The 23,587-nt window shown below is 40.6% G+C and overlaps 1 protein-coding gene across 1 annotated transcript; it reads right to left on the minus strand.

The window, feature by feature from the left end:
- Nucleotides 1-1,603: 1,603 nt before the first annotated feature.
- Nucleotides 1,604-2,539, minus strand: LOC113893735 (olfactory receptor 6C2-like). Its single transcript, XM_027543605.1, has one exon. It carries the CDS (start codon nucleotides 2,537-2,539, stop codon nucleotides 1,604-1,606), a length of 936 nt encoding a protein of 311 aa, XP_027399406.1.
- Between the last annotated feature and the right edge of the window lie 21,048 nt (nucleotides 2,540-23,587).

Raw genomic sequence — 23,587 nt, forward strand, 5'->3', positions numbered from 1 at the left:
TGTAGTTACAATTTTTATGTATTGCCAAGGGGGTGGCCAGTTGTTTCTATCTTCATTTTAGATACATTTATTGATCTTACATTCAGATAGGAAGGGATATTAAAATAACTGTTGGGATCACAATAAACTGTGGAAAATTCTGAAAGAGATGGGAATACCAGACAACCTGACCTGTCTCTTGAGAAATTTGTATGCAGGTCAGGAAGCAACAGCTAGAACTGGACATGGAACAACAGACTGGTTCCAAATAGGAAAAGGAGTATGTCAAGACTGTATATTGTCACCCTGCTTATTTAACTTATATGCAGAGTACATCATGAGAAACGCTGGACTGGAAGAAACACAAACTTGAATCAAGATTGCCAGGAGAAATATCAATAACTTCAGATATGCAGATGACAACACCCTTATGGCAGAAAGTGAAGAGAAACTCAAAAGCCTCTTGATGAAAGTGAAAGAGGAGAGTGAAAAATTTGGCTTAAAACTCAACATTCAGAAAACAAAGATCATGGCATCTGGTCCCATCACTTCATGGGAAATAGATGGGGAAACAGTGGAAACAGTGTCAGACTTTATTTTGGGGGGCTCCAAAATCACTGCAGAAGGTGACTGCAGCCATCAAATTAAAAGATGCTTACTCCTTGGAAGGGAAGTTATGACCAACCTAGATAGCATATTCAAAGCAGAGACATTACTTTGCCAACAAAGGTTCATCTAGTCAAGGCTATGGTTTTTCCTGTGGTCATGTATGGATGTGAGAGTTGGACTGTGAAGAAGGCTGAGCGCTGAAGAATTGATGCTTTTGAACTGTGGTGTTGAAGAAGACTCTTGAGAGTCCCTTGGACTGCAAGGAGATCCAACCAGTCCATTCTGGAGGAGATCAGCCCTGGGATTTCTTTGGAAGGAATGATGCTAAAGCTGAAACTCCAGTACTTTGGCCACCTCATGTGAAGAGTTGACTCATTGGAAAAAACTCTGATGCTGGGAGGGATTGGGGGCAGGAAGAGAAAGGGATGACAGAGGATGAGATGGCTGGATGGCATCACTGACTCGATGGACATGAGTTTGAGTGAACTGTGGGAGTTGGTGATGGACAGGAAGGCCTGGCGTGCTGCGATTCATGGGGTCGCAAAGAGTCGGACACGACTGAGCGACTGAACTGAACTGAACTGAAGTTATATAAATTAACATATTATTTATTGTGAAGCAACATTGACAGGCTTAAAGTTAAAATTAAGGCTGCTTACATTTCCTGAAAATTGACATACTTCTCTTGAAAAATAAAGGAACTTCAAAATAGATTTTACTGCAAAGAGGGAAAAGCAGTGATATGTCCAGAATAGGTTACATGTGCAAAACTAATGAATTTGAGAATGCTAAGTGGAATTGTTAAATTGCAGATTGGGCAGATATAGAAAGGGTTAGCAGTTTCAGAGGATTCGAAAAGCGCTTAGCTACATAATGCTAGTTCCTTCCAGATTCTTTCTTAGATGGTCTCAGTTTTCTTTAATGCTTGCCCAAATATGTCACTCTCATGGCACAAATTGCCACCCACATACCAGTGACAGATATGTTACTTTAGAGTTTCCGGTGTACTGTTCTGCTACTTTTTTGAATAAAATATTAACCTTTTAAGAATGCCATGGAAAGACTGCTTTACTTGTTTATTCCTCAGGGTATAAACGAAAGGGTTCAACATAGGGGCAATAGATGTAGTCAGCAGAGAAACTCCCTTATTATGGGCCACTTCATCCTTAGCTGAAGGTTTCACATACATAAAAATGCAGCTGCCATAGGTGATGGAAACCACAATCATGTGGGAAGAACACGTGGAAAAGGCTTTTTTCCTTTCCTGAGCAGAGGGTAATCTTAGAACTGTCCTAATAATGTATATGTAGGACAGAACTATGCACACAAGAGTCGCTATAAAGGTCAAAACAGCACAGAATATAACCAGCTGCTCTATGAACCATGTATCTGAACATGCATTCTTCAGTATTGGAGAAGCATCACAGAAAAAATGGTCAATAAAAGAGTCACAGAATTCCAGGTGAACACTCAGGCCAAAGGGTGGAAGGATAATCAAGAAGCCAGATACCCAAAAAGAGAGAATGAGGCTCCTGCAGACTCTGCTGTTCATGATGCTCATGTGGTGAAGGGGTTTGCAGATGGCCAAGTAGCGGTCATAAGACAGCACAGTCAAGAGGAAAAATTCTGTAGCTCCAAAAAGGACAATAAAAAAGATTTGGCTGAAGCAGGCATTGATGGTGATCATTTTGTCCCCACTTGATATGATGTAGAGGTATGTGGGCACACAGGCCGTTGTGAATGAGATTTCTAAGAAAGAGAAATTTTGAAGAAAAAAATACATAGCTGTTTTTAAATGAGGATCCACAAAGATGAGAGAAATTATGGTCAGATTCCCAATTACACTTAACATATATGTGACCAACAAAAAGACAAAAATCAAAATCTCTAGTTGTGTGTCATTTGTCAAACCCAGTATGATAAATGCTGTTATTGCTGAATGGTTTCTCATCACTGACTTGGTAGTATTGTCTAATCCTCACATGAAAGTCACAGAAATTGGATCTGAGGAACAATTTCAAAATAAGACAGGATCAAATGATGCCTTTAAATGACAATTAAATCAGTCACATGCATTTCCTTCTATAACTTGATTCATCTTTCATGAAATGATGCCCTCAAAAGCCACTGAATGTACCACAGGGAAGATAAAAGCATTTTGTGTGAGTTCAATCATATCTCTGTCCTCTACTGCATGAGAAACCTTGGGAAGGTCATTGAACCGATCTGTGCTCCCACTGTCTTCCTTAATAAGATGGCTTTAATGATAATACTACATCATAGTGTTATTCTGAGAGTTAAATAAGCTATGCCATATAACACTAGGAGATAATAATCTCTGTATAAGTGTTATTTTCTTATTTTCTGATGCCAATCTCATAATCTCAAAAAAAAATTTTTAATACACATTTAGTTTCTCATGTAGCATCTCTCCATCTCTCATTATTTTCTTCCTCATTTCTAGATTAATTTCATCAGCGTACAAACTCTCTCTGGTATTCCACATATAATATTTTAAATCTTTCCCATTGAGGAGTAACATTTCTATAATAATTTTAATGTTTCCTATAGCTTTCATATAGTTTTGACATTTAGAAACATGTTAATCTGAATATTAAAAAATAAAAGCAATTTATATCAAGAAAGATGAGTGGGAGGACATAAAACTGAAAGCAGTTTGAAAAAAAATCAACCCATTTTTACCTTAAAAGATACATAACCATACAATGACAAAGAAAGAAGACCTAATCCAAATTTATGAACATATTATTTGGCAGAAAGAGTAAAATGGAGATCTTCATTATGCCTTCAAACTTAAGTGTTATTCATCTTAAAAATATTGCTACAGACCTATTTTTATAAGTCTCATGGAAAACACAAAGCAAAAATCTCTAATAGATACACAAAAGATAAAGAAATCTAAGTATATCACTACAAAAAAATCATCCAATTACAAAGAGAAGAAGAAAGAAAATAAAGAATTGCAAAACAGAAAGAAACATATAACAAAATGGCAATAGTAGATCCATACTTATCAACAATTACTTTCAGTGTAAATGGACATTTCTCCAATCAAAAAACACAGAGTGGTAAATCAACTGTACTTCTTTTAAAGTTTAAAAATAGAGTGGTGAATACATCTTAAAAAAGAAAAAAGTCCCAACTGTGTGAAGCCTACAAAAATTTAACTTCACTGTTATGGACATACACAGCACAAAAGTGAATGGATGCAGAACAATATTTCATGAAAGTGGAAACCAAAAGAAAGCAGGGGTATCTATACTTACATCAGACAAATAGACCTTAAGAAAAAAAAAAAAAAAACTGGAATGAGAAAAAAAGAAGATGTTAAAAAGGTCAGTCCAACAAGAGGATATAACCCTTGTAGATATTTATGCACCCAACATCAGTTCAGTTCAATTCAGTCCCTCAGTTGTGTCCAACTCTTTGCTACCCCATGGACTGCACCACGTCAGGTTTTCCTGTCCATTACCAACTCCCAGAGCTTGCTCAAACTCATGTCCATTGGAGTCAGTGATGCCATACAACCATTTCATCCTCTGTCCCCTTCTCCTCCTGCCTTCGCTCTTTCCCAGCATCAGGGTCTTTTCTAATGAGTCGGTTCTTCACTTCAGGTGGCCAAAGTATCGGAGTTTCAGCTTCAGCATCAGTCCTTCTAATGAATATTCAGGACTGATTTCCTTTAGGATTGACTGATTTGATATCCTTGCCATCCAAGGGACTCTCAAGAGTCTTCTTCAACACCACAGTTCAAAAGCATCAGTTCTTCAGTGCTCAGCTCTCTTCGTGGTCCAACTCTCATATCCATACACGACTACTGGAAAAACCATAGCTTTGACTAGACGGACCTTAGTCAGCAAAGTAGTGTCTCTGCTTTAGGTCATAACTTTTCTTCCAAGGAGCAAGTATGTCTTAATTTCATGGCTGCAGTCACCATCTACAATGGTTTTAGAGCCCAAGAAAATAAAGTCTGTCACTGTTTCCATTGTTCCCCCATCTATTTGCCATGAAGTGATGGGACTGGATGCCATGATCTTAGTTTTTTGGATGTTAAGTTTTAAGCCAGCTTTTTCACTCTCCTCTTTCATTTTCATCAAGAGGCTCTTGCATGCTTATATCTGGGGATATTTTTATGCTGTAGTATAGTATATGTGTATATGCTTCCATATATGTCTTCAGACAACTAAAATGGCTGAGAAGAAAGATACCACAGTTCACTGAGCTCACCTACAGTCCATATTTGTGTCTCATTAAAATGAATCAGGATCTCTAAAAATTTGGCCAACTAGGGCTGAGTGGAGGAGGTAAAAAGTGAACATGTAACATCTTATTATTCCAGAAGAAAAGGAAATCCTTAGATAATAAATGGGAGCTTGTCTCAAGGCCTACAGAAGTCAGCTTAAAGATGTCTAATTGAGAAAATGGGAGACCTTTTGAGGATCAGGATTATTAAATACAACAATGAATTATAACCCACTGAAAACTTGGAATGCACGAATCTGTACAAATAAACAATCAATGGATCAAGTAAAAGTCAATGAAAAGGGAAAGCTATGGCTTATAGTAGAATGCCAAGGACAAGCTGGTAGATGAGAAAGAGGGCTGGCATTGGAAATCAGTCTTTTGCAATCACTAAAGACAAAAGCATCATGATAAACAAAGTTAGTGAAGGTGTTGGAATTCCAGTTGAGCTATTTCAATCCTGAAAGATGATGCTGTGAAAGTGCTGCACTCAATATGCCAGCAAATTTGGAAAACTCAGCAGTGGCCACAGGACTGGAAAAGGTCAGTTTTCATTCCAATCCCAAAGAAAGGCAATGCCAAAGAATGCTCAAACTATCACACAATTGCTCTCATCTCACACGCTAGTAGGAGAAGGCAATGGCACCCCACTCCAGTACTCTTGCCTGGAAAATCCCATGGACGGAGGAGCCTGTAAGGCTGCAGTCCATGGGGTCGCTGAGCGTTGAACATGACTGAGCGACTTCACTTTCACTTTTCACTTTCATGCATTGGAGAAGGAAATGGCAACCCACTCCAGTGTTCTTGCCTGGAGAATCCCAGGGACGGGGAGCCTGGTGGGCTGCCGTTTATGGAGTCGCACAGAGTTGGACACGACTGAAGCAACTTAGTAGTAGTAGTAGCACACGCTAATAAAGTAATGCTCAAAACTCTCCAGAATGAAGCCAGACTTCAGCAATATGTGAACCGTGAACTTCCAGATGCTCAAGCTGGTTTTAGAAAAGGCAGAGGAACCAGAGATCAAATTGCCAACATTCACTGGATTATCAAAAAAGCAAGAGAGTTCCAGAAAAAACATCTATTTCTGCTTTATTGACTATGCCAGGGCCTTTGACTGTGTGGAACACAATAACCTGTGGAAAATTCTGAAAGAGATGGGAATACCAGACCACCTGACCTGCCTCTTGAGAAACCTGTATGCAGGTCAGGAAGCAACAGTTAGAACTGGACATGGAACAACAGAATGGTTCCAAATAGGAAAAGGAATACATCAAGGGTGGATATTGTCACCCTGCTTATTTAACTTATATGCAGAGTACATCATGAGAAACGCTGCCTTGGAAGAAGCACAAGCTGGAATCAAGATGCTGGGAGAAGTATCAATAACCTCAGATATGCATATGACACCACCCTTATGGCAGAAAGTGAAGAGGAACTAAGAAGCCTCTTAATGAAAGTGAAAGAGGAGAGTGAAAAGGTTGGCTTAAAGTTCAACATTCAGAAAACTAAGTTCATGGCATCCGATCCCATCACTTCATGGCAGATAGATAGGGAAACAGTGGAAACAGTGTCAGACTTTAATTTTTTGGGCTCCAGAATCACTGCAGATGGTGATTGCAGCCATGAATTTAAAAGATGCTTACTCCTTGGAAGGAAAGTTATGACCAATTTAGATAGCATATTAAAAAGCAGAGATATTACTTTGCCAACAAAGGTCTGGCTAGAAGGCTATGGTTTTTCCAGTAGTCGTGTATGGATGTGAGAGTTGGACTGTGAAGAAAGCTGAGCACTGAAGAATTTATGCTTTTGAACTGTGGTGTTGGAGAAGACTCTTGCAAGTCCCTTGGACTGCAAGGAGATCCAACCAGTCCATCCTAAAAGAGACCTGGGTGTTCACTGGAAGGACTGATGCTGAAGCTGAAACTCCAATACTTTGGCCACCTCATGCGAAGAGTTGACTCATTGGAAAAGACCCTGATGCTGGGAGGGATTGGGGGCAGGAGAAGAAGGAGACAACAGAGGATGAGATGGCTGGATGGCATTACCAACTCAATGCACATGAGTTTGCATGAACTCCGGGAGTTGGTGATGGACAGGGAGGCCTGGCGTGCTGCAATTCATGCGGTCTCAAAGAGTCGGACATGACTGAGCGACTGAACTGAACTGAACTGAAAGATGAAAACAGGCAAACAAAAAACACCAAGAATGCAAAATCAAGGGATGTTTTTTGTTGAGAAGCAGAATACTTGCATGGTCTGAAGGTATATTCTGAGACCTTTATTAGCCAAGGGAACTGGAATGATTATATAATGGACAAATGGAATAATGATCAGACCTAGTGATCGGACTTGTCTCTGTGAGAATAATATAATATCATCTGTTTCATACTCTGGTCGAGGATAAATAACCTGAACTTAACTATGATGGACCATCAGAGAAAATCAAACTGAGGAAATTCTATTGGAAAAAGAAGAGAGACTGAAATCTGCAAAAATACCTATCTTAAAAAAAAAAATATGTATATATATACACATATGATGTTCCAAATAAAAGAGAATAAAGAATCATGACAAATAAATGCAATATTTTATCCAGTTTGGATACTTGGTAAAAGGAAGGGAAAATTACATTACTGTGTCAGGGGCAAATGGAAATGTGGATGATGAATTAGATAAAATTATTTTATTAGTGTTAAATTTACTGAAAAATACTGTGGTTTTCCAAGTAAATATCTCAATTCTTTGGACATACACAATGAATTGCTAAGGATCAGTTTAGTTCAGTCACTCAGTTGTGTCCGACTCTTGGCGACCCCATGGACTGTAGCACACCAGGCATCCCTCTCCATCACCAACTCCTGGAGCATGCTGAAATGCATGTCCATCCAGTTGGTGATGCCATCCAACCATCTCATCCACTGTCGTCCCCTTCTCCTCCTGCCTTCAATCTTTCCCAGAATCAAGGTCTTTCCCAATGAGTCAGTTCTTTGCATCAGGTGGCCAAAGTATTGGAGCTTCAGCTTCAGTATCAGTCCTTCCAATGAATATTCAAGGCTGATTTCTTTTAGGATTGACTGGTTTGATCTCCTTGCTGTCCAAGGGACTCTCAAGAGTCTTCTCCAACACCACAGTTCAAAAGCATCAATTCTTCAGCCCTCAGCTTTCTTTATGCTTCAACTCTCACATCCACAAATGACTACTGTGTCTAGGGATACAGCAGAAAAATTCATCAGAAGGACTGATGCTGAAGCTGAAGCTCCAATACTTTGGCCGCCTGATGTAAAGAGCTGACTCATTAGAAAAGATCCTGATGCTGGGAAAGATTGAAGGCAGGAGGAGAACGGGACGACAGAGGATGAGATGGTTGGATGGCATCACGAACTCAATGAACATGAGTTTGAGCAAGCTTCAGGAGATGGTGAAGGACAGGGAAACCTGCTGTGCTGCAGTCCATGGGGTCACAAAGAGTCAGACACAACTGAGCTACTGAACAACAGCAACAAAGTACACTTAACATGAGATTTGCTCTCTTACATTTTTAAATGTACCATGTCTCTAAGTGTCTCAGATGGTAAAGCATCCATCTGCAATGCAGGAGATCTGGGTTTGATCCTTGGGTAGGGAAGATCCCCAGAGAAGGGAATGGCAACCCACTCCAGTATTCTTGCCATGGAAAATCCCATGGACAGAGGAGTCTGCCAAGCCACAGCCCATGGGGTTGCAAAGAATCAGACACAACTGTTCAATGAACACTTTCACTTTCACTTTCTTGCTCATTATAGGCAGTATATTGCACACGGATCTCTAGATTATATTCTTTTTGCATAATTGAAACCATACCCATCAAATAGTGACTCTCCATTTCACTAGTCTTTCTTCATCAGTCTTGCCTCCACCATACTGTCCCATCAAATAGACTTTTATCAAAGGAATCAGTCACAAGGCTGGATACTACAAAACTGTTAGAGGGAAGCATAGGCAGAACTCTCTGTGACATAAACTGCAGCAAGACCTTTTTTGATCCATCTTCTAGAGTAATGAAAATAAAAACAAAAGTGAACAAATAGGACCTGATTAAACTTAAATTTTTTTTGCACAGCAAAAGAATCCATAAACTAGATGAAAATACAATCTCAGAATGGGAGAAAATATTTGAAAATGAAGCAACTGGCAAGAGATTAATCTCCAAAATATGTAACCAGTTCATCGGAGGTCAATATCCAAAAAATATTACCCAATCAAAAAATGAGAAGAAGCCCTAAATAAGATATTAGTCCCTGTACCTGGGACTCTGCCAAGTTAATGATGCATAAGTGAAAATTACCCATATTTTCAAGCTAATGAAAGTTCATCACTCTAGAAATAATCTCAGAAATTAGTGGTTTTCTTAGTGAAATATCAAAGACAAATTTTGAAACTAGTACAAATTTTTTTCCTTTTCTACAGTAAAACATACAGAGTAAAATGTTTTATATAAATAAAACATAAATATCTTCTTCATCAGTTACGAATGGAAAGTTACTCAACTAATAAAATACTCAGTTCTTACATTTCACATTCTTCATTGTTTTGTCTGGAAGCTGTACATCTGATGACAGAAGTGAATCTCCATTTGAAAAAATACATTCCAGTAGGAGAAGGCAATGGCACCCCACTCCAGTACTCTTGCCTGGAGAATCCCATGGATGGAGGAGCCTGGTGGGCTGCAGTCCATGGGGTCGCTAAGAGTCAGACACAACTGAGCGACTTCACTTTCACTTTTTACTTTCATGCATTGGAGAAGGAAATGGCAACCCACTCCAGTGTTCTTGCCTGGAGAATCCCAGGGATGGTGGAGCCTGGTGGGCTGCCGTCTATGGGGTCTCACAGAGTCGGACACAACTGAAGCAACTTAGCAGCAGCAGCAGGAGCATCTAAATGCATTACTAGCCCCTTGCTGTTAGAAACACATACACACTCATTGCTAATATATATTGGCTTCTAAAATACAACATAGACTATCTTATTTTTAAATTAAGAAACATTTCTCTGCACACTGAGGAACTGAAAGATAAAAAATTCAAAACAAAGAGAAATTGAGATGCTTTCAAGCACACAGATTTTTACATTAAAGACCTCCTTTATAACCTCCATCTGCAACAGATTCCCAGGGGGAAAAAAGGGGTGGAGTGAAGGTCCTTGAAAGACCTGATTCAAAAGTCTCTAATCTATCTAATATAATTCATTTTGTCAAAAGAATCTCAATCCAGTACCAATGGGATTAATGTCCTTCGAGAGAATATGACGCAGTAATAACAAATTCGATCCAAGCATAGAAACTAAGATACTATTTATAAATCAGAATCTATTCTTTATTATTGGTTAACAGTAATGATAAACATATTTCTTCCCATTTAGTTAAAAAGAGATGTAAACTACAATTTTATACTTCACTATGATATTTGCTGTAGGTTCTGATTTAAAGAAATCAAGAAAGTGCATATCTGCTCTTGGTTTGCTTAGATATTTTAAAAATTGTTGAGTAGACACAGAATTTTACCACATGTCTTTTCTACATCTATGAATATCATCATTTCATTTTAGGTTTTGATTATTCAAATATTAAACCAAACTTGCATCTCTGGGATGAATTCATCTTGCTTGAACTACACTATACTTTTAATGTATTACTGGCTCCGTTTATTAATACTTCTTTCAGGATTTCTGCAAGTATGTTTAAGAGAGAGAGATCACTATCGTTTTCTATTCTTGACAGCCCTTATCAGGTTTAGCTATTGACCTAATGCTACAATGACTTGAGGATACATCTCCTCTTCTCTGGAAAGGTTGTAAGTTAACAATTTCCTTAATGATTGGTATAACTTGCTATTTCAACCAACCGCCTGGGATGTTTTATGAAATTTCTTGACCATATTCATCCCTTTATAGATTATGACAATTTTTCTATTTTGAGATCAGTGCTAAGAGTGAGGTAAGCACTCTTAGGTAGCCCCTAAAACACCTCCCCATCATCTCTAATTCCTGTTACTCAAGCAATACCCTTTCATTAAGTGTGAGTTAAACACAGTGACTTACAACAAAACAGAAAATATCACTTCTGACATTAGGTTATAAAAAGTATGTGGCTTTCTTCTCATTTCATTTTCTGTCAAAGCCCCCACTTTGGGTGATAACAGCTTCCACGCTGTGAGTATCCTGTAGAGAGGTCCACATGGCACGGGACTGATATCTCTGGCCAACAGCAAGTGAAGACTTTGTTGTTGTCATTGTTGCTGTTGTTGCTGTTCAGTCCCTAAGTCATGTCTGACTCTTTGCAACCCCATGAACTGCAGCACATCAGGATCCCCTGTCCTTCACTGTCTCCCAGAGTTCGCTCAGACTCCCGTCCATTGAGTCAGTGATGCCACCCAACTGTCTCATCCTCTGTCACCCCCTTCTCCTTTTGCCCTCAATCTTCCCAGCATTGAGGTCTTTTCCAATGAAGACTTGTGGGCTGCCAACAGTTATATGAGGCTTTCCTGGTGGCTCAGTGGTAAAGAACCTGCCTGCAATAAAGGCGATGCAAGAGATGCAGGTTCAATCTCTGGGTCAGGAAGATCCCCTGGAGGAGGAAATAGCAACTTACCCCAGTATTCTTGCAAGGAAAATCCCATGGACAGAAGAGCCTGGCGGGCTACAGTCCATAGGGTCCCAAAGAGGCAGACATGACTGGCCGTGAGCATACACACATGCGCATGTGTGCACACACACACACACACATGCACAATAACCATATAAGTACAGTTGGAAGCAGATCCTTTCACAATCAACCCTCGAGCTGAGACAGTCCTGGATAATACTTTGATTGCATCCCTAGAAGAGCCGTGTGAGTCCCCGGCCCCAGTTAAGCTCTGCCTAGACTCCTGACATAACAGAAACTGTGAGGTATCTGTTGTTTTAAACTGCTATGTTTGGGGTAATTTGTTACACATTACAGATAACTAATTCAAAGAATTTATCCACTCTCTAAGTATGCAAACATATTGAGATGATGTTTTCCATGATATCCTCTTGTTATATTCTAAGAATTCCATCTATGTTAATATCCACATTTTTCATAGTAGTTTTCTGTTATGAAAGAAATGGATTTAATCTCCAAAAATGAACAGATTTCAGAACCTGGACTGATAGAACTGAGAATGAATCTTGACAATGTTGAATTTGGAGAGAAGTGCACATTTTAAGGCTGCATAAGGATAACTTTTTTGATATCGAAGAGGAATTCAGTATCTAATATTTTGACTTTGACACCTGGACATGTTAAGATATTGCTGGCATGACTCTCTGAATGTGTAAAATAATGAACTTAGATTTTAAAGGTAGAGATGCTGAAACTGCCATGTCAGAATAAGGAATAAAGATTCAAGGAAACCAAAAGATGGGATGCAGAAATAAAAGAATTTATTATCCAAAACTAGGGAAGGCATCAACTGACTATTTCCCAAAAGGATCCTACATTCTTTAGAGCACTAAATCATGCATTGATGAGAGGAGAATTGGCATCACGGAAATACTCAATGTTGGCTGTCCATGAGAGTCCTCTACTCTCATGAAGGAGTAGTAGAGGCCATTTTAGAACTCTAAATTTAAAATTAGTTGACAATAGAGACAATAGGATTCCAATACAACAGACACCAGATGGTGGAACTTCAGTGTCACAGACATAAGGTTACATAATTATTGTGACTGGAAACAAGACCAGAAGAGAAAGTAATGCTCAAAAGTGTACCTGATCTGCCGGATATATGGTAATGGTTAATGGACTATACTGGTCCTAAAAGTAGGATAGATAGGAAGCCACCAAGAATATTGATTGATTATAACCAAAACTTACCAAGAGTGTGTGAACTAAAGACTGATATCAGCTGCCAGTCTCGTTAGAATTAACTGTACAGTCTTTCAGATGGTTTTCTTATTCACCGCTGCTTTTGCCAGCTTACTAATCAGTTTAGTAATTACTTTCATACTTCCTGTTCTGCACTGCTTTATGATAACTACATAACTGGATTGGGGAAGCCTGTGGACATGCATTTGTACATGTGACCCACTACCACTGTCCTATTTTTGCTAATTCTGTATTGGAATATTCCTTACAGTCAGGAGAAATATCCCATGTACTTAAAATTTGTAGTCCCACAATACATTTAGCAGTATTGTAACCAAGCAAGACCCTATGGGGCCTTTATGGGACACATCACACACACACACACACACACACCACTCCATGTCCTCTGCTTGCCTCTTCTTTGTAGAAAAACTTTAGCCTCCTCGGCCTTCCCCAAGTTCCAAGAGCAAATTTAACTAGAGGAGAGAGAAAATGCATAAACAAAGGAAACAGTCAAGCAAGGCAAAATAATAGTTCAGCCATTTAAAAAGTCAAGGACTTTTAGTTCCTCCTCAAGGACTATAGATAATATTTTAAACAATATCCTTGAGCTGTTTTCCAGATACTGACACTCCCACCCAGTGGAAGAAGTTAACTGTGTGCTACACTGGTAACAACAGTGACATATAAAGCAAAGTATCTTCTTAGATTAGAGCACAGGGCCCAGCAATTGACTACCAGGGAAAGCAGAGTCAGCAATATTCTCACCAGAGAAATCAGAACTGAAATCCCTTTGGCCCCACCTCTACCCCTCACTCCCCTGACATCCATCAGCCCATTGAGCAGAATGGAGCTTGTACGTCTCTCTCTATTCAACAAAAACTGTTTTCCTTAGGTTTTTTATTTTTTCAAGTGTAGTTGATTTAAAATGTTGTTTCAGGAGTACAGCAAAGTTATTTGTGTATATACGCATGCATGAACGCTAAACTGCTTCACTCATGTCTGACCCTGTGTGACCCTATGGACTGTAGCCCACTAGGCTTCTCTCCCCATTGATTCTCCAGGCAAGAATACTGTTGTGGGTTGCCATGCCCTCCTCCAGGGGATCTTCAAGACCCAGGGATCAAACCTGCATCTCCTGCAGCTCCTGAACTGCAGGTGGATTCCTTACCAATGAGCCACTGGGGAAGACCAATGGAATGTTACTCAGCCACAAAAAAAGAATGAAATACTGCCATTTATAGCAACATGGATGGACCTAGAGATTATCATACTAAGTGAAGTAAGCCAGACCGAGAAAGACAAATTTCATGTAATATCACTCATATATGAAATCTAAAAAAATAAATAAATAAATAAAAATAAAGCCATACAATTGACTCTATATGCAAAACAGAAACAGAAGGTCCTTAGCTCTTCCTGAATCTTTGACATGGCTCCATATTCTCTCAGCATCTCTTCAGTGCACAAAGGCCTCCCCTGAAAGTCCTAAAGAGAGCTCTAAAGAATCCTCCACTCCCCATTTTCCTGCCTGTTTTTTTGTTTGCTCTCCTGCCACACAACTCTCAGCCTGCTGCCATCTGGCAGCCCACACTGGGTCCCTGCTGGCCTCAGATTCCCACCAGCCCTCACTTGGTGAAGTTCCCTCACCTTCAGATCCTCCGTGCTTTCCTTACTTTCCCTCATCTGGCTGCCCCTCACCAACTGCCTTCCCCTCACCCTGCTCCCCCCCTCACCCTGCTCCCCGCCTCATGTACTGGTTTCCCTTCCTCAGCTGCCTCATCTGACTTTCCTTCATCTTCAGTCTTTCCCTGCTTTCAGCTCTCCTTCATTTTCTTTTTTTTTTCTTTTTCTTTTTTTTTAATTTTATTTTATTTTTAAACTTTACATAATTGTATTAGTTTTGCCAAATATCAAAATGAATCCACCACAGGTATACATGTGTTCCCGAGTTTTTCCTTGTGGAGATTTTGCTCCTCCTCCTGTCCTACAGGGATTCGCCTGCTCTAGCCTTGCTGGTAGGGGAAACACATAAACCCCAAACCAAGGCAGCTGTGCCTCCTGTGCCTCCTTGCCCTTCACCCACCTCTCCCAGGACCACAGGAGCTATAGAGGCCAAGACCAAACCACAGAGCAGGTGTGGGTGGATGAACGTCCTGGACTTCTCCATGGAAAAGTGCTCTGAAATGTTGTGACATTGTCATGATTTCTACTCTGTTTGTTGCGATTAGTGTAGCTTTCAATAGGTGAGCTCTTCACTGTATCATCTGCTGAAGGAAATGTGTTTCTCTGAGCTACCACCACATACTGTAATTAATACTGCTTTGGTGTTGCATAAAAGTGGAGTCCATCCATTGATCTGTCACTCATAAAACTTGTTAATTCCATGAGCCTCATTTTCTTTACACTTTAAATGGGATTTTAAAATTATCACATACAATGTAATTTTAAGGATTCATAATAATATACAAGATGGCAAACTCCTAATGGTCTGACTGAAACAAATAGCTTCACAACCACTTTAGAATCTCACCATAATAGATATTTCCTATGGGCTCCAATTATTTTAACATGTTCTTTGAAAATGAAATATATTTTCAATGGGACTGGGTTCATTTTTCTCTCCAATATTTATATATCTAAATTTTAGTGTTTTTCAAGATTAAATATATGTTCTAAAAGAAGCAAAGTCGAGAGTATACAGCTTAAAGAATTTGCATGGGATTCAGGCTCCTCAGAGTCCAATAGGTTCCTGAGCCCTGGAAACCACCAAAATTCTAATTTTGGGTGGTTCTTTCTCTGCACTCTCTAAATTCTAATTTTTGCACTCTCTAAATTCTAATTTTTGGTGGTTCTTTCTCTGCACTTTCTAAATTCTGGTTCTTTCTCTGCACTCATTTCAGTCATCAGTTGAAGTGAAGTGAAGTTGTTTAGTCGTGTCCAACTCTTTGCGACTGCATAGACTGTAGCCCACCAGGCTCCTTCATCCATGGAATTTTCTAGGCAAGAGTACTGGAGTGGGTTGCCATTTTCTTCTCCAGGGGTTCTTCCCAACCCAGGGATCAAACCCCGGTCTCCCACATTGCGGGCAGACGCTTTACCGTCTGAGCCACCAGGGAATCCCAACTCATCAATTGCTGTGCAACAAATCAGCCCATATCTTAGTGTCTTAGAACATCAGATTGTTACTATTTCTGGCTCTAGAGGTTGACTAGGGTCAAGTAGGTGGTTCTGTTACCAAAACAAGACTGGGACCCCTGGCCTGTCACACAGCAAAGTCAGTTTACTGACACAAGCTTGTGGTGAAGGACACTACAGTGTTAGTGCAAGGCCAAGCAACAAAAACAGGCAGCTCATGCTCTGAAGACTTGAACTCCTGGATGACAACAGTTCAGTTCAGTCACTCAATCGTGGCCGAATCTTTGTAACCCCATGAATTGCAGCACACCAGGCCTCCCTGTCCATCACCAACTCCCGGAGTTCACCCAAACCCATGTCCATCGAGTCGCTGATGCCATCCAGCCATCTCATCCTCTGTCGTCCCCTTCTCCTCCTGCCCCCAATCCCTCCCAGCATCAGGGGTCTTTTCCAGCGAGTCAACTCTTTGCATGAGGTAGCCAAAGTATTGGAGTTTCAGCTTTAGCCTCAGTCCTTCCAATGAACACCCAGGACTGATCTCCTTCAGAATGAACTGGATGGATTTCCTTGCAGTTCAAGAGACTATCAAGAGTCTTCTTCAACACCACAGGTCAAAAGATTCAATTCTTCAGTGCTCAGGTTTCATCACAGTCCAACTCTCGCATCCATGACAACGGGAAAAACCATAGCCTTGACTACATGGACCTTAGTAGGCAAAGTAATGTCTCTGTTTTTGAAATGCTATCTAGGTTGGTCAGAACTTTCCTTCCAAGGAGTAAGTGTCTTTTAATTTCATGGCTGTAATCACCATTTGAACTGGTTTTGGAGCACAAGAAAATGAAGTCTGACAGTTTCCACTGTTTCCTCGTCTATTTCCCATGAAGTGATGGGACCAGATGCCATGATCTTCGTTTTCTGAAAGTTGAGTTCTAAGCCAACTTTTTCACTCTCCTCTTTCACTTTCAAGAGGCTTTTTAGTTGCTCTTCACTTTCTGCCATAAGGGTGGTGTCATCTGCATATCTGAGGTTATTGATATTTCTCTCAGCAATCTTGATTCCAGCTTGTGCTTCTTCCAGCCCAGCATTTCTCATGATATACTCTGCATATTAGTTAAATAAGCTGGGTGACAATATACAGCCTTGATGTACTCCTTTTCCTATTTGGAACCATTCTGTTGTTCCATGTCCAGTTCTAACTGTTGCTTCCTGATCTGCATACAGGTTTCTCAAGAGGCAGGTCAGGTGGTCTGGTATTCCCATCTCTATCAGAATTTTCCACAGTTTACTGTGATCCACACAGTCAAAGGCTTTGGCATAGTCAATAAAGCAGAAATAGATGTTTTTCTGGAACTCTGTTGCTTTCTTGATGATCCAGCAAATGTTGGCAATTTGATCTCTGGTTCCTCTGCCTTTTCTAAAACCAGCTTGAACACCTGGAAGTTCACGGTTCACGTATTGCTGAAGCCTGGCTTGGAGAATTTTGAGCATTACTTTACTAGTGTGTGAGACTATGGTTTTTCCAGTGGTCATGTATGGATATGAGAGTTGGACTGTGAAGAAAGCTGAGCGCCTAAGAATTGATGCTTTTGAACTGTGGTGTTGAAGAAGACTCTTGAGAGTCCCTTGGACTGCAAGGAGATCCAACCAGCCCATTCTGAAGGAGATCAGCCTGGGAGTCCTTTGGAAGGAATGATGCTAAAGCTGAAACTCCAGTACTTTGGCCACCTCTTTTAAAGAGTTGACTCATTGGAAAAGACTCTGATGCTGGGTGGGATTGGGGGCAGGAGGAGAAGAGGACGACAGAGGATGAGATGGCTGGATGGCATCACTGACTTGATGGACGTGAGTCTGAGTGAACTCCGGGAGTTGGTGATGGACAGGGAGGCCTGGCATGCTGCGATTCATGGGGTGGCAAAGAGTTGGACATGACTGAATGACTGAACTGAACTGAGATGAGTGCAATTGTGCGGTAGTTTGAGCATTGTTTGACATTGCCTTTCTTTGGGATTGGAATGAAAACTGACCTTTTCCTGTGGCCACTGCTGAGTTTTCCAAATTTGCTGGCATATTGAGTGCAGCACTTTTATACCATCATCTTCCAGGATTTGAAATAGCTCAACTGGAATTCCATCACCTCCACTAGCTTTGTTCATAGTGATGCTTTCTAAGGCCCACTTGACTTCACATTCCAGGATGTCTGGCTCTAGGTCAGTGACCACACCATCATGATTATCTTGGTCATGAAGATCTTTTTTGTACAGTCTTCTGTGTATTCTTCCCACCTCTTCTTAATATCTTCTGCTTCTGTTAGGTCCATATCATTTCTGTCCTTTATCGAGCCCATCTTTGCATGAAATATTCCCTTGGTATCTCTAATTTTCTTGAAGAGATCTCTAGTCTTTCCCATTCTGTTGTTTTCCTCTATTTCTTTGCATTGATCGCTGAGGAAGGCTTTCTTATCTCTCCTTTCTATTCTTTGGAGCTATGCATTCAGATGCATATATCTTTCCTTTTCTCCTTTGCTTTTCACTTCTCTTCTTTTCACAGCTATTTGTAAGGCCTCCCCAGACAGCCATTTTGTTTTTTTGCATTTCTTTTCCATGGGGATGGTCTTGATCCCTGTCTCCTATACAATGTCACGAACCTCTGTCCATAGTTCATCAGGCACTCTGTCTATCAGATCTAGGCCCTTAAATCTATTTCTCACTTCCACTGTATAATCATAAGGAATTTGATTTAGGTCATAGCTGAATGGTCTAGTGGTTTTCCCTACTTACTTCAATTTAAGTCTAAATTTGGCAATAAGGAGTTCATGATCTGAGCCACAGTCAGCTCCTGGTCTTGTTTTTGCTGACTGTATAGAGCTTCTCCATCTTTGGCTGCAAAGAATATAATCAATCTGATTTCGGTATTGACCACCTGGTGATGGCCATATGTAGAGTCTTCTCCTATGTTGTTTGAAGAGGGTGTTTGCTGTGACCAGTGTGTTCTCTTGGCAAAACTCTATTAGCCTTTGTCCTGCCTCATTCCATATTCCAAAGCCAAATTTGCCTGTTACCCCAGGTGTTTCTTGACTTCCTACTTTTGCATTCCAGTCCCTTATAATGAAAAGGACTTCTTTGGGGGGTGTTAGTTCTAAACGGTCTTGTAGGTCTTCATAGAACCATTCAACTTCAGCTTCTTCAGCCTTACTGGTTGGGGCATAGACTTGGATTACTGTGATATTGAATGGTTTGCCTTGGAAACAAATAGAGATCATTCTGTTGTTTTTTTGTTTTTTTTTTTAGATTGCATCCAAGTACTGCATTTCGGACTCTTTTGTTGACCATGATGGCTACTCCATTTCTTCTGAGTAGTAGTAGATATAATGGTCATGTGAGTTAAATTCACCCATTTCTTCTGAGTAGTAGTAGATATAATGGTCATGTGAGTTAAATTCACCCATTCCAGTCCATTTTAGTTTGCTGATTCCTAGAATGTCGACGTTCACTCTTGCCATCTCCTGTTTGACCACTTCCAATTTGCCTTGACTCATGGACCTGACATTCCAGGTTCCTATGCAATATTGGTCTTTACAGCATCAGACATTGCTTCTATCACCAGTCACATCCACAACTGGGTATTGTTTTTGCTTTGGCTCCATCCCTTCATTCTTTCTAGAGTTATTTCTCCACTGATCTCCGTAGCAACTTGGGCACCTACTGACCTGGGGAGTTCCTCTTTCAGTATCCTATCATTTTGCTTTTTCATACTGTTCGTGGGGTTCTCAAGGCAAGAATGACTTCAGTGAAAGACTCTTAAAGGCCACATAGGGGTGAGGGCTGAAGTTCATGGACTTTCTTCTGACTATTTTTGGTGAGGTAACATGCTAATGTTTCAGAATCTTGATCCTCAAACTCCTAGTTCCAGCCAGTCTGGGGTCCGCACACTTGTGCTCAGCAGGTAGACATGATCTCCCCTGAGATGGATGAGGGGAGGGGCTTAGTTGATGCAGAAAAACTCAAAGATGTATGTCACAATGTCATGTATATCACCGGAAGAGGAACCAAGAAGGTTTTGTTGCTGCTGTTTTTCAGTCGCTCAGTCATGTCCAACACTTTGCAACCCCATGAACTGTAGCACACCAGGCTTTCCTGTCCTTCATCTCTCCTGGAGTTTGCTCAAACTCATGTTCATTGAGTTAGTGATGCCATCCAACCTTCTCATCCTCTGTTGTCCCCTTCTCCTCCTGCCTTCAATCTTTCCCAGCATCAGGGTCTTTTCAAATGAGTCAGCTCTTCACATCAGGTGGCCAAAGTATTGGAGTTTCAACTTCAGCAACAGTCCTTTCAATGAATATTCAGGGTTGACTTCCTTTAGGAATGACTAGTTTGGTCTCCCTGCAGTCCAAGGGACTCTCAAGAGACTTATTCAGCACCACAGTTCAAAAGCATCAATTCTTCTGTGCTCGGTTTTCTTTTTTTTCTTTTCTTTTTCTTTTTCTTTTTAATTAAAAAGAATAAAACATGTGTTCCCCATCCTGAACACTCCTCCTTCCTCCCTCCCCATACCATCCCTCTGGGTCATCCCAGTGCACCAGCCCCAAGCATCCAGTATCATGCATCGAACCTGGACTGGTGACTCATTTCATATATGATATTATACATATTTCAATGCCATTCTCCCAAATCATCCCACCCTCTCCCTCTCCCACAGAGTCCAAAAGACTGTGCTCAGCTTTCTTCTGGGTCCAACTCTCACAACCATACATGACTACTGGAAAAACCTTAACTTTGACTAGACAGACCTTTGTCAGCAAAGTGATGTCTCTGCTTTTTAATACACTGTTTAAGTTTGTCATAATTCCGAGGAGCAAGTGTCTTTAAATTTCATGTCTGTAGTCACTGTCTACAGTGACTTTAGATCCCAAGAAAATTAAGTCTGTCATCATTTCAACTTTTTCCCCATCTATTTGCCACAAAGTGATGGGACCAGATACCATGATATTAGTTTTTTTAATATTGAGTTTTAAGCCAGCTTTTTCACTGTGTTCTTTCACCTTCATCAAGAGGCTCTTTGCTTTCTGCCATTAGGGTGATGTCATCTGCATAACTGAGGTTATTGATATTTCTCCCAGCAATCTTGATTCCTGCTTGTGTTTCATCCAGCCCAGCATTTTGCATGATGTACTCTGCATATAAGTTAAATAAGCAAGGTAACAATATACAGCCTTGACATACTTCTTTTTCAATTTTGGACCAGTCTGCTGTTCCAATCCAAATCTAACTATTGCTTCTTGACCCGCATATAGATTTCTCAGGAGGCAGATAAGGCAGCCTATTGTTCTCATCTCTTGAAGAACTTTCCACAGTTTGTTGTGATCCACACAAAGGCTTTAACATAATCAGTAAAGCTGTAGATGTTTTTCTGGAATTCTATTGCTTTTTCTATGATCCAACACATGTTGGCAATTTGATCTCTGGTTCCATCTTGAACATTTGGAAATTCTCAGTTCACGTACTGTTGAACCTTGCTAGGAGAATTTAGAGCATTATTTTGCTAGCGTGTCAGATGAGTACATTGAGCAGTAGTTTGAGCATTCTTTGGCATTGCCTTTCTTTGGGATTGGAATGAAAACTGACCTTTTCCAGTTCTGTGGCCACTGCTGAGTCTTCCAATTTTGCTAACATGTTGAGTGCAGTACTTTCACAGAATCATCTTTTAGGATTTGAAATAGCTCAACTGGAATTCTATCACCTCCACTAGCTTTGTTCGTGGTGATGCTTCCTAAGGCCCGCTTGACTTTGCACTCCAAGATGTCTGGCTTTAGGTGAGTGATCACACCATCGTGGTTATCTGGGTCATGAAGATCTTTTTTGTATTAAGATCTTCTATGTATTCTTGCCTCCTCTTCTTAACATCTTTTGCTTCTTTTAGATCCATACCATTTCTGTCCTTTACTATGTCCATCTTTGCATGAAATGTTCCCTTGGTATCTCTAATTTTTTTGAAGAGATCTCTAATCTTTCCCATTCTATTGTTTTCCTCTATTTCTTTGCATTGATCACTGAGGAAGGCTTTCTTAACTCGCCTAACTATTCTTTGGAACTCTGCATTCAAATGGGTATCTTTCCTTTTCTCCTTTGCCTTTCACTTCTCTTCTTTTCTCAGCTATTTGTAAGACCTCCTCAGGCAACCATTTTGCCTCTTTGCATTTCTTTTTCTTGGAGATGGTTTTGATCACAGCTTCCTATACAAAGCTATGAACCTCCATCCATAGTTCTTCAGGCACTCTGTCTATCAGATCCAATCTCTTGAATCTATTTGTCACTTCCTCTCTATAATCATAAGGGATTCAATTTAGGTCATACCTGAATGGTCTAGTGGTTTTCCCTACTTTCTTCAATTTAACTCTGAATTTTGCAATAAGGAGTTCATGATCTGAGCAACCGTCAGCTCCCAGTCTTGTGTTTGCTGACTGTATAGAACTTCTTCATCTTCAGCTGCAAAGAATATAATCAACCTGATTTCAGTATTTACCATCTGGTGATATCCGTGTGTATAGCCATCTCTTGTGTTGTTGAACAAGGCTGTTTGCTATGACCAGTGTGTTTTCTTGGCAAAACTCTGTTAGCCTTTGTCCTGTTTCATTTTGTACTCTAAAGCCAAACTTGCCTGTTACTCCAGGTTTCTCTTGGCTTCCTACTTTTGCATTCCAGTCCCCTATGATGAAAAGGACGTCTTATTTTAGTGTTAGTTCTAGAAGGTCTTGTAACTGTTTTCAATTCACTTTTTTTCAAGTCTATTCTTTAGTTGGGATTACTCCTATTGGATTGGGATTTGGCCACTTTTGAGCTATACTTTGATGCATCACGCTGCTGCTGCTTCTGCTGCTGCTAAGTCGCTTCAGTCGTGTCCGACTCTATGCAACCCCAGAGACGGCAGCCCACCAGGCTCCCCCACCCCTGGGATTCTCCAGGCAAGAACACTGGAGTGGGTTGCCATTTCCTTCTCCAAAGCATGAAAGTGGAAAGTGAAAGTGAAGTCACTCAGTCGTATCCGACTCTTAGCGACCCCACGGACTACAGCCTACCAGGCTCCTCCATCCATGGGATTTTCCAGGCAAGAGTACTGGAGTGAGTTGCCATTGCTTTCTCCTTGATGCGTCATGGACCACAACTTTGAGCACAGGAATTTTAGAATTTAACTTTTCCATACAGGTGTTTTGGAATAAGGAGAATTTATTGATGCATCATGCTGCTGTTACTGCAGCTAAGATGCTTCAGTCATGTCCGACTCTGTGCAACCCCACAGACGGCAGCCCACCAGGTTCCCCTGTCCCTAGGATTCTCCAGGCAAGAACACTGGAGTGGGTTGCAATTTCCTTCTCCAATGCATGGAAGTGAAAAGTGAAAGTGAGGTCGCTCAGTCGTGTCCGACTCTTAGTGACCCCATGGACTGCAGCCTTCCAGGCTCCTCCATCCATGGGACTTTTCAGGCAAGAGTACTGGAGTGGAGTGCCATTGCCTTCTCCGATTGATGCATCATAGATTCTCCTTATTCCAAAACACCTGTCCTGAAAGGTTAAATTCTAAAATTCCTGTGCTTAAAGTTGTGGTCCATGATAAAATGCAAATACATAAGGGATGGTGATTATGCCATAGGTGCATAATCTCTCCACATCCCTCCTCCAGTGAACTAAGCATTTACTCTTTAGAGATCAAGTTAGATTTCTACCAGAAAATTGTCATTCATT

The sequence above is a fragment of the Bos indicus x Bos taurus genome, chromosome 5 (assembly GCF_003369695.1).
Source record: "Bos indicus x Bos taurus breed Angus x Brahman F1 hybrid chromosome 5, Bos_hybrid_MaternalHap_v2.0, whole genome shotgun sequence".
NCBI lineage: Eukaryota > Metazoa > Chordata > Mammalia > Artiodactyla > Bovidae > Bos > Bos indicus x Bos taurus.

What these genes read in the sequence shown, in the direction of transcription:
- LOC113893735 (XM_027543605.1), bottom strand. Translation starts at nt 2,539, where the DNA reads ATGAGAAACCATTCAGCAATAACAGCATTTATCATACTGGGTTTGACA.